Source organism: Haliotis rufescens, unplaced genomic scaffold, assembly GCF_023055435.1.
Source record: "Haliotis rufescens isolate VD_foot unplaced genomic scaffold, xgHalRufe1.0.p SCAF_38, whole genome shotgun sequence".
NCBI lineage: Eukaryota > Metazoa > Mollusca > Gastropoda > Lepetellida > Haliotidae > Haliotis > Haliotis rufescens.
In genome coordinates, this window is record NW_025964090.1 from 1,875,643 (window position 1) to 1,888,284 (window position 12,642).

The following is a 12,642-nucleotide window of genomic DNA, read 5'->3' on the forward strand; positions in this document are numbered from 1 at the left end:
TGTCGGCTTAATGTGGGAGGACAGCCCGAAGTGATGCAGGTTTAGACGTTAGCCACTTTGTTGAAAACTAAGAGCACAGGTATGGATTGTTCTGACAAACCTAGAAACATAATCAGAGTAAATCTGGATTCCAAGCTACAGTCATAGGTTTCTGACACACCTTGGGGAGGTAAATTAAGGGACGACCTAAATGTTGGACCGGGTCGTAAAAGACGGACCAAGGATATTATTGGCTGATTACTCCATTATGGACGACCATACCTTCATATTATTGATGCAACGTACTCACGTGACATTAGTGACCAATCGCACACCAGAAATGTGCAACATAATGTAAAAGACGAATTGTTAAATGAATTCGGATTTGAAACGTGAAAAATACTTGTAACACCTTTCAACTGTCGCGAAACAAATTTCCATATGTCCGAAATAGCTGTATCGAACTATATACGAAGATAAATGGCCGAATGCAAGGTAATGTGGTTCAAAGAAGCCATAATGTCTCATCTTAGCGCAGTCAAATGTGCCACAGGTCTTCGATCCACTTAGGGATTCCGGGTTAGAATTAGTCCCCGGCGTGGTCCAAGCTTTCGGTCCGACTAAGGCTGCCACAATCAACTTCCACGTCACAGATGATTCATGGAATGTGTTGAGATATAAAGACTTCTTTTATACCTACCTAGATACCACTTAATGAGTGAGTGAGTGAGTTGGGTTTAACGCCGCTTTTAACAGTATTCCAGTCATATCGCGGTGTGTCAGCTTAATGTGGGAGAAAGGCTGAAGTGATGCAGGTCTCAGACCTGCAAAATTGCGTCCCTTTGGCACGCCAGAAACCTATGATTATGGGTTCGAATCCCGGTTTGCCCCGATTATATTTCTAGGTTTGTCAGCACCATACCCGCGCTCGTGGGTTTCACCGAAGTGATAAACGTCTGAGACCTGCATCACTTCGGGCTTTCCTCCCTCATTAATCTGACACGCCGCGATATAACTGTAATAATGTTAAAAGCGGCGTTAAACCCAACTCACTCACTTCTATGATTCCATATAACAGGGGCCTGACTTCCAAATCTACTGGATGTTTTGTGATCTGGAATATCCAGAGGCCGGGAAGTTTTTGAAACAACTGTTAACTGCGCCCTTGAAAAGTATGCGCGCACGGACACCCACACCCTCCCTCGTCTCCCTTTTTCAAAATCCTGGATCCGCTCTGTCATCAAACCCATTCTTGACCACCGCAAACTGTTCAAAAACGTTGTTTACTCTAAAAAGCAGAGCATTTAATTCCCGTCAAATGCGTGGGAGAGAAAAAGAGGTTCGTGCTGAAATGAAAAAAACCCAATCGATTTGTTTAGCAAAAAACAAATTGCTTTTATCGTTTTTTGGCAATTAGGTTTTCCAAGAACATAGAATGTGTGTGGTTTGAATCTTTTCTTTTTGTATGAAAGAATTTGTCTTAAAAGCATCGATATGCACTGCGTTTCAAATAGCCTTTAAAGCTGAGCATAAGTAATCGACTTGGGGTTCCGGCACCCTGCGCAACAATGAAAGTTTAGCATTGCGACAGTGTTAATAACACAATCCTAAAGTAGTCGTAGAGTTGTTCACAGCCGACGCTGTTGCAGGCGTCTCAAGCTCAGGTCGCCGTCTTCACTTTAATGTTATCTCATTGTTTTCTCACTTTTCATCATCGTCAACAGCAGCGGTAACAGTAATTGTGCGCTGCTGAACTGCCACGAGTGAAAATGTCAACTTTCTGATGTCACGAAAAGAGAAGACATTGTCCTATTTGTCATATGTTTTTTAACTGATCTAAAGTATGTTTGTTTGTTTGTATTCTGTTTAACGCCGCACTCAGCAATACTTCAGTTACATAACAGAAGTCTGTAAATAGTCGAGTCTGGACAAGACAATACAGTGACTGACATCATGAGCATCGATATACGCAACTGGGATACGAAGACATGCATCAACCAAGTCAGCGAGCCTAACCACCCGATCCTGTTATTTGTCTCTTGGTTTGGTAAGGACCAATTCTTGCTCGAATCTTCACGGGGAACCCAAATTTTAAACCCAACGTGGAAAACCATAGTGCCAATGAGGCAAATGTCACGACAAAATGCAAATGTATGTTCAGGACAAGTTGTTAAAAATGAAAGCAAGTGTCATCTGTATATTACTGACAAAAATTTTGTGAAATGCTGGACTTCATTGTAGATACTATTTCTGTCTGTAGGATATTGAGGCAAGAAGTTCGCATCCAATTCTATGGGCACCAATTGTGCTCCCCTCCTTGCCGATACTTTACTTTATACATACGAGTCGGTATTTGCTCGGATCAGCATTATCAATCGATGATCTGATATCGTTCAATAACCATCGAACAACCAATTCTCTTCCACTGATTTATCCACCTGAACAAGAAATAAAGGAGACCAGCGAGATCGCCTCGCCTGTTTCATATTTAGATCTATGCATAAAGATTCAGAGTGACAAACCACGCTCCACGAGATTTCATGACAATAGAGATGACTTCAAAACTTCAATAGTCAACTTTCCCTTTATGTCGAGCAATATTCCTGCAGCTCCAGTCTTTGGTGTCTACATTTCACAACTTTCGAGGTACAATCGAGCATGCTCTTTCTACAAAGATTTCAAAGAGCGTCATACGGCTTTTTGCTTAAACGTTTTTTGAACAGGGTCACGTTATTTAAGGCCTTAATGAAGCTTTTAAAACGTTTTATGGAAACCATTTTAAATTTGACGTACCATTAATCAATATGATATCCGATTCAATTCCCAATTTTGACTTGTACCGTATGTTCATGTGTTTCTTTGGGTGAACATTTGACTTACCTTTGCATGTGTTTGTGATGGGTGTCACCGGTGGGGCATGATACGCTCACCATTTCGCGAACACCTGGTATCATCACTATTTGAAAGCGATTCATAAACACCGGCGTATAACATACAATTGACTGTTCAAGGTGTTTCTTGTGGTTATGTTGGTGTTTTAATATGTTAGTACGGGTTTCAAAAGACGTTCAAACACGTGGGTCATTTACAAAAAAATAATACGAACCTCCTATAAGTATTCACAATAACTATGAGCGAAAAAAACACTTTCCATAATAAGACATTCTATAACACAGTCATAACCTAACAACAGATAAATGAAACGTAGGGTGAATGAATTTCAGCGTTGGGGAGAGCCAAGCACTTGCACAACAAAAGAAAGCATTAATGCCCATTACACTCTATGAGTTACACTATCAAGTGATTGACTGACCTATAGTGATTGATATCATGAGCATCGATCCGCGCAATTGGAATCGATGACATGCATCAACCAAGTCAGCGAACCTGACGACCCGATCCAGTTAGTCGCCTCTTACGACAAGCAGAGTCGCCGTTTATACAGCAGGAATGGGTTGCTGAATATCTATTCTACCCTGGATATCTTCACGGGTCACAACCCTTCATGAACAAGTGGGGCGGTCGGGTAGCCTGGTGGTTAAAGCGTTCGCTCGTAACACCGAAAACCCGGGTTCGAATCCCGACATGGGTACAATGTGTGAAGCCCATTTCTGGTGTCCCCCGCCATGATATTGCTGGAATATTGTTAAAAGCGGCGTAAAACCAAACTCACTCACTCACTCACTCACTCGTGAACAAGTCAAAGGTTTGTGCCTGGTTGGTTCCAGAATGCTATCTGATGAAACGAAGGCTACGCTGGTCACCACCTCTGATGCCCTGTTAACCAGATAAAATCGCAAGTCAGAGGCCAGTGACAGGTGGTGAGACCTGGATCCATCACTATGATCCCGAGAGCAAACAAGAATTCACGGAGTGGAAACACTTTGGGTCTCCCCAAAACCAAATTAAAGGGTTGAAATGATCTTTTGAAATAATTTGTTTGTTCGTTTGTTGTTTAACGCCGCACTCAGCAATATTCCAGCTTTATGACGGCGGTCTGTAAATAATCGAGTCTGGACCAGACAATCCGGTGATTGATATCATGAGCATCGATCCACGCAATTGGGATCGATGACATGCATCAACCAAGTCAGCGCGCCTGACCACCCGATCCTGTTTCTCGCCTCTTACGACAAGCATAGACACCTTTTACGGCAAGCATGGGTTGCTGAAGACCTGTTCCATCCCGGATCTTCACAGGTGTTTTGAAATTATTATTTGCGACGGTTTTTCGTTTTTTTTCTTAACGTTACAATTATGTGTAACCAAGTTAAGTTTTTAGGTACAATATCACCAGCAATATGGTGCCATAAATAACATTGCATAATCATATGTGCTAGTTATGTCGATGTTATGTTATTTTTACAACAATAGGTATACAATCTACTCTTATAATAGGTAACATGTGATTCAGTTAATAATGAGGTTTATTTTTTAAATATATACACCATCCACACATGGGTTTACACACACGGATATATATCTATACTGTATTCTACCATGATATAACAAGTATTCTACCATGAATTTGGAATTTACTCGATTCTGATTGGACAATCAGAGGCTATTAAATCACAATAAACCCCCTCTGATTGAAACAGCTGGTTTGACGGCTGCATCACCGCGGAAGCTAATATTCATAGAATAGTACTATTTTCAGTCATTGTCGGTAGGCATATTTAAATAATTTTAAATATTTAAATAATTTTTGGGTGAGATCAAGCGATATCTACACTGTAGCATTACAATGCTGTGCAGACCGTTGTGACGTCATGTAACAATGACGTCACAATCAAATGACATCACTAATGGCTCTGCTATTGACTTTTACACTTAAGACACTGCTTATTACTGTCTACAAACTGAAAAAGTTGGAAGAATGATGTTGGATGATAAATAAAATCTCACCCTCGTGTCTTTTGATATCAAATATATCAACACTTGTGAATAAAAGTGGAAAAAAAACCTCGGCAAGCCTTGGAGATTACCCATTTTTATCAACTCGTGTTGATATATTTGATATCAAAAGACACTCGGGTGAGATTCCCTATATATCTACAATTACAGGTTACAAAATGCACAGATGCAGTTACTACAATATTCAAAGGATGTGTGGCAATACATTTCGTGCAGAAAACACGATAGAAACCTACAAAGGGAATGTGTTTACGTTTTGGAGACAACAGACAGCTTGGAATTTAGGCGCTTTTCTATATACGACTGTGACGTCATATCTTTTGCGTCACAATGAGCGAAACGACGTCATAATGGTGACGTGCGATGTAGAACGAAAGCCTTGAAAAGCTTGCTTAGTTTTCTTTAGGGATGCCCACCTCGTGTTAGCATACCAAGTTGCCGTGTTTATATGCTTTCAATGCCTGTCATATGTTCGAGTGAAGTATTACGGTGTAAACAAACTGCTTGAGTATATACAGCGCCATATTTTGTTCGGTGATTCTGTAATTCAGATCGATAACCCACTCAAAAAACTGGACTCAACCCATGCCGCTTCACTCAATACATTTGCAAACACCAAAGAGTTTGCGTTTTATTTAGTCATGGTAGATTGGAGATAAACGTACTGTGTTTTCAATGTAGAGCTAGGTTACCTGTAGATTTTACCGCGCTAAATTGAATTTGGAACCGAACACGCAAAATATATAACCGATTAACAAGCTCATCCAGGTCTATTTTGGTAGGTAATATCAATTCCGTCCACCTCAAACAACACAAAGTAATAAACTGTATTTTGACACTTGTAAACTCTGGCCTCTTCAAATACATATCGTATTTCGTACCGTGGCTTCACTACGATCGTAATATCCACCAGAAACACGTTACCAAACATGGAGTTTGAACAGGTTAATTTACATTCCACGAACGGCAGCATCATCCGTTCTCATTAATGAACCCGAGCCTCCATCCTTGCAACGCCTCCATCCTTGCAACAAGACTCGCCAGGTGACCTCCAAACAAATTTCAATAGAAACGGAGCTGAAAAGTCGTATTTCTTCTTTAATTGGATGTGTTAGTTTCCTTACAAAGATGTCATTGTGTACTGTGTGTCCTATTACTTGTCCTGTAACAGTGGGATGTTTAATTAGAGGTCCCCTTGACACATGGTACTGTGCTCCGTCCTCGCGTTCTCAACCAACAGGTGAGTGGGTTGGGTTTTCACGCCGCTTTTAACAGTATTCCAGTTATATCACGGCGTGTCAGCTTAATGTTGGAGGAAAGCCATAAGTGATGCAGGTCTCTCCCACGCATTTGACGGGAATTATATGCTCTTCTTTATAGAGTAAACAACGTTTTTGAACAGTTTGCGGTGGTCAAGAATGGGTTTGATGACAGAGCGGATCCAGGATTTTGAAAAAGGGAGACGAGGGAGGGTGTGGGTGTCCGTGCGCGCATACTTTTCAAGGGCGCAGTTAACAGTTGTTTCAAAAACTTCCCGGCCTCTGGATACTCCAGATCACAAAACATCCAGTGGATTTGGAAGTCAGGTCCCTGTTATGTGGAATCATAGAAGTGAGTGAGTTGGGTTTAACGCCGCTTTTAACAGTATTACAGTTATATCGCGGCGTGTCAGATTAATGTGGGAGGAAAGCCCGAAGTGATGCAGGCCTTAGACGTTTACCACTTCGGTGAAACCCACGAGCACGGTTATGGTGCTGATAAACCTAGAAACATAATCGCGGTGAACCGGGATTCGAACCAACAATCATAGGTTTCTGGCGTGCCCAAGGGGCGCAACTCTGCACAGCGAATCGCGGCGCCTTAGACGACTGGGCCACCCGTGCCCCCATCAACCAACAGGAAACCGTTTTGGCGATCTTGGAAGCCCAGTAGTACGACACGTAGTGACACGCATATCTTAGTGTATTTTTCAAACAAGTAAAGTTTGGTTTTCAATATTGTTATACATGTATGGAATCAAGTCACCAAAACGCAACTGCTACAGAAAAGCATGCATTCCAAGCAAAAGTTGACTTTTATGCAAGCCCCATGCATTTCACTACTCAAGAATGGGTATAAAAACATATGCGTTAACGGGATTCCATATGCATGTTTAGCGTCGTACTGACAAGAACCACTTAGACAAACAAAACAATTACGCAATTATTCAACACGATCTCATTAAAATCAGATCTTAGTTCTCGCTACCGCTAAACAAAGCTTTGTTTAGCGGTAGCGAGAACTAAGGTCTGATTTTAATGAGATTGTTATTCAACATTACGAAATGCCACGCCTGTCCGAAAATGAGCGTCTGCGAGCCATTGGTATGCTTGAAGCAGGATCGAGTCAACGTGGTGTTGCAAGACAATTTAACGTCCACAGAAACACCATTTGGTGTTTATGGCAACGTTGGCAACAGACGAATACAGTCAGAGACCATCCTCGGAGTGGCAGGCCACGCGTAACCAATAATCGACAAGACAACTGGATTCGAACAACGCACCTACGAAATCGATTCCAGCCAGCAACAGTGACTGCAAGAAGCATTCCTGGCCTTTGACGAATATCTTCACAAACGGTACGTCGCCGCCTCAGATGTGCAGGGATTGTCGCCAGAAGACCCGCCAGACGTCCCATTTTGACAGGAAACCACCGTCAAGCACGTCCACAGTGGCGCAGACAGCGTCTACGCTGGACGGCCATGCAGTGGGGACAAGTTCTATTCACTGACGAGTCTCGTTTTCACCTCAGCCACAGCGATGGACGGATTCGAGTGTACCGACGTCGAGGTGAACGTTACGTCAATCATTGTGTCATGGAAGAAGATCGGTTCGGTGGCGGCAGCTTTATGATATGGGGTGGGATTACAGCAAGACAGAGGACCCCTTTGATAGTGGTAGAGGGAAATCTCAATGGACAGCGCTTCCGCGACGAGATCTACCGTTTTTGTGTCGTCATGGCCCAGGCCTCATATTGCTCGACTTGTTCAGGATTCGCTTCAACAAAACAACGTAAATGTCATCCCCTGGCCGGCTCGCTGATCTCCCCTGATCTCTCACCAATCGAGCACATGTGGGATGAGATGGATCGGCGCCTTCGACGTCAATCACGTGTTCCACAGACACTCCACGAACTTCGAAACATGCTCCAGCAGATATGGACAGATATCCCACAGGACTTTGTGCGACGCCTGGTTCATTCCATGAGACGAAGATGTGTTGCTTGCATCGCAACCAGAGGTGGACACACACGCTATTGATTTGTAAATTGACATTTGGGCATGTTCATTGGTGTTTTTTTAGGAAATCATGCATTTTCTGAAGTCAGTATGGCAAATTAATCCATTTAAACACTTACAGGAGTCCTGTATCTGTTGAAAACCGAAATTGTTTCAGATTTGGTAAAAAACATAACTTTGCATTAAATCTTATTCAATGTCACAGGAACTTTTGTTGTTCAGTATATATGCATGCGCGCACGCACGCACGCACACACACATACACCCTTCAAAACCCTGGATCCAACTCTGGTATGTTGGATTTCCAAGTTACTAGATTTGCCCTACTTATGTTATTTGGTGTGTCAGCAACATACGTATAAATGGCCTTTTATAGTGCTACCTCACTGAGATACCATGCTGCAGTTTAACATAAAAACATATTCAGGCACAGTATGCCAACTCCGAGCCGACCATTCCTTGTTTCATCCTCTTAATGTCGAGCGCCAGGCAAGGTGACAACAAATACCATATTTTAACGCCTTTTGGTGTGAAGCGGCCGGGGATCGAACCACCGACTTTCCACTTTCCGCGCAGACGCTCTATTCACTAAATACTCAATGAAATTTCAAGATAATATGTTGAACAATCAAAATACTAGGTTGAATCTTAAAGATATCATGTAGTACAGTTCATGTTGCAATCTATTATTGTGCTCGGTGCAATGAGAGGTTGTAAAACCCAGAACTTCTGTTATAACAAGAACCTTTTTCATCTTGAAATTTACTTGGCAATTTTAATATATTTTTGGTCAGCCTTTTAAGATATGAAACGAATTAAGGTAAAAATGGCATGATTACTAACTAACATTTTACTAATGACAGACAATATTTGTCTTCCATAATCTGCTGTTGACGTATCCTTACCTGTTAATACACCCCACTCCACACCACCCATCCCCCTCTCTGTGTCTTCGTCTTTATCTGTATCTGTGTTTATTTGTCTGTCCGACTGTCTGTCTCGCCACACACACCTCACATGCACCCTCAACCTGGCACATTTTCACACGCACGCACGCACGTGCGCTCGCTAGCTCGCACGCACGCACACAAACATGTATATGCACGACGCTATATCTTGAACGCGACGTTAAATCTCATTCAACTTACTTAACTCCGATTGGTTAAGCAGCGCAACACCCAACTCACTCACTCTGTCGTTCACTCACTCAATGTCCCCCACCCCACCTCCCCCCACCCCTCCCCCCGGGTGACCAGTTGCACAAAGTCACGAAGTGAGCGAAAAGTCATGCTATTGTGACAGATGCTGTCACATATACAGCTGCCCTGTATATACATCTCAACCCCCCCCCCCACACACACACACACACACGCACCAGGTAATTTAGGTATTAACTAGTTTTTATGGCAGTTTATTAGTTTAAAGAATGATTACGTGATCTTTATTTTAGAACATATTAATTGCACTCGCTATATTCGGGAAATGAATTTGATTCCTTGACTTGAAACAAGTCTTTCCCATTTCCCCACAACCCCAACCCCCTGCCATACAAGCACGCCTTTGAGATGAACGCTACCGCCGGGGTCCAGCGTCTCTCAACTCCCTCAGGTCGTATTGGAAACATAATATCAATCTTGTCTCAAAGTGACATGTATAAATAAGATTTGATCGTTGATCCCCTACCTCTTATAAAGCTGGTGATAATGTCTGGCTTTCTTTTCGCGTCCGCCATCTCTGCAACTCGGGAGTCCATTGGTGCGCGCATGTTGTTATCTGCACCTGGAGACGAAGGCACCTGCAGAATCTTACTCCGGGAACAATCCAATGCCTCGTTCAACACATCCGTCTTTATACCAGCACGTGACAACGCTACGTTTCCGGCGACGTTGAGGAGGCGTGGTCGTCCACGGGGATAGGCTGTTCCTACGTAACTCTGATTTTGTGTAACCTTTATTCATAATCAGGGCTGTAATGTATATTATAGAACATTCTAGTGTGGATGCGGAATTATGTGATACTTGTATATGTATATTCATGATTAGATTTGGTTAATTTTCATCCAGCCCTAACTATGGATAAATAATTTGCATAATTCTTTTAGAAGAGAAGGGTGTCTTTACTTGTCTATATTAAACAAAGGATTGAGATGTATAAATGTAGCAATTGAACGGCTATTTGACTTTTATTTGATTAGAGATCGGCGAAAAGAGGCGGCTGCTGCGCACGCCATCTTCACGGGTGGTCATTGTCGACAGGTCAGTAGTGGGCGTACTAGTCATTAGGCAGACACGGTCTCCGTTTCTTTGCGTCCTCCTTTCATTGCGCTCTTTGTTAACTCGTCTGAGGATTTAACCCAAGGCTTACACACTAGCCATACCACAGATTATTGTAATGAAATTGACCATTATATTGAGCAATGTATTGTTCTACACACTGTCTCGAATCATTTGGAACTTGGATCAAATAGAAATCCATGTTGGTACCATTCTGGAAAATATTTAAAATGACAAGCTTTGTTTTTTCCTGTACATATATGTTAGTTACCGTCATTTAATTTTATCTTCTTTTAATTTACATTTGTTTGCAACGCTAGGCATTTATTAATCGGTAATATAATGACATTTAATGTTTACATTTTGTACAAAACTGAGGCAAAATTAGTTGCAATTAAGGTAAAAAAGATGTCTATGGGTTATAGGGTGATCAGGCTCGCACACTTTGTTTATGCATGTCATCTGCATCGAGTGAGTGAGTGAGTTTGATTTTACGCCGCTTTTAGCAATATTCCAGCAATATCAGGGCGGGTGACACCAGAAATGGGCTTCACACATTGTACCCATGTTGAGAATCCAACCCGGGTCTTCGAACCCGGGTGACGAACGAACGCTTTAACCACTAGGCTACCCGACCGCCCTCATCTGTATCGGGGGGAAAGCAGCTTAGTGAATGTTATCTTGAAGTACACCACACGTAATATTATGAAACTTTAACTAATACTTCATTTCCACATATGTGGAAAATAGATACCATATTGTTTTTCATCGCAGACCAAACAATTGTACGCATCTTGTTTGGCATCTCACATTGTCTCAATGGTAATCTTCTGTCCAAATTGATCAAACGAAACCTCTGTCAAGATCAGGTAAAGTTGCCGTAAAAGGCGACAATGCTTCTCGAAAGAGGCGACTAACGGGATCGGGTGGCCATACCCGCTGATTTGGATGATGGATGTCATCGTATCCTAATTAACGTAGATCGATGATCATGATGTCAATCACTGGATTGTCTGGTCGATTATTTACAGACCACCGTCATGTGGCTGGAATATTGCCGTGTGGCGTTAAACAACAAACGAATACGTTTGCCTGGGGGGGGGGGGGGGGGGGGGGGGGGGAGTTCTGTACATGATCACAGTGACTTTGGGCGACACGAGTGGCCTAGGTTATGATCGCGGGTTCGAATCCCACATTTGCCTGAGACCGTGAAGGTCCGGGTTAGAATTGATCTGAAACAACTCATGCTTTTCGTAAGAAGCGACTAACGGGATCGGGGGTGAGGCTCGCTGACTTGTTTGATGCATGTCATCGTATCCACACTGCGTGGATCGATGCTCATGTTGTCAATCACTTTATTGTCTGGTCCAGACTCGATTAATAACAGACCGTCGGTATATAGCTGGAATATTGCTGAGTGCGGCGTTAAACAACAAACAAACAATTAAACAAACACGTTTGCCTGATTATGTGTCCCGGTATAACGAGCACCATACACGTGCTCGTTGGTTTCACAAAAGTGGAAAAGGCCTAGGACATGCATCATTTCGGGTTGTCCTCCCACATTACGCTGACACGCCGTGACAGAACTTGAATAGTGGTGCTTAACCAAACTGACTTGCGATAACTTTGTGTAAAACTATTCTGCAGCCACTGTACCCGAGTAAACCTTTCTGCGTTGCCATGAAAGATATAAAGACCCGGATGTCCAATCCTATTTTCAATTTGTTTCAGCGACTTGTCAAATGAGACTGTGCAAATGGTTGACAAGTATTTCCTGAAGACCTCATATTAATAAATGTCAGTTCAACATCAGATACAGTCTCAGTGTTACAAACACAGCTGCTCAGTCTGGGTAATTACACTGTACAATGCAGTCGAACAGTGTCTTCATTAGGATGACAAGGACTAAGCAGACAGACAGACAGACAATAGTTTATTAACGTCTCACTCCTGTACATACATAAAACAGCTTTATACAACCTGACATAGATAAAATGTACAGAACCATTCAATAGAATTATGAGAGACGAATTATCACAGAATTTATACATAAATGATATAAAGATGATATAGTAAAAAGTTATCCATATAAAAGATGTTGTCTACGATTAAGAATTAAAAAGCAGACTTTGGCAAGTATAAAACACACACTGGAGTCACTGAAAATAAAACAAAGTTTGTCGATATCAGGTA

At 42.2% G+C, this 12,642-nt stretch overlaps 1 protein-coding gene across 1 annotated transcript in view; it reads right to left on the reverse strand.

The window, feature by feature from the left end:
* LOC124119366 overlaps positions 1–9,985 on the reverse strand; it is an 89,653-nt gene extending 79,668 nt beyond the window's left edge. The window contains exon 1 of the mRNA XM_046481852.2: positions 9,857–9,985. Within this exon, the coding sequence (XP_046337808.1) occupies positions 9,857–9,938 (82 nt within the window). The 5' untranslated portion in view covers positions 9,939–9,985. The remainder of the gene's footprint in view (positions 1–9,856) is intronic.
* Positions 9,986–12,642: the final 2,657 nt, after the last annotated feature.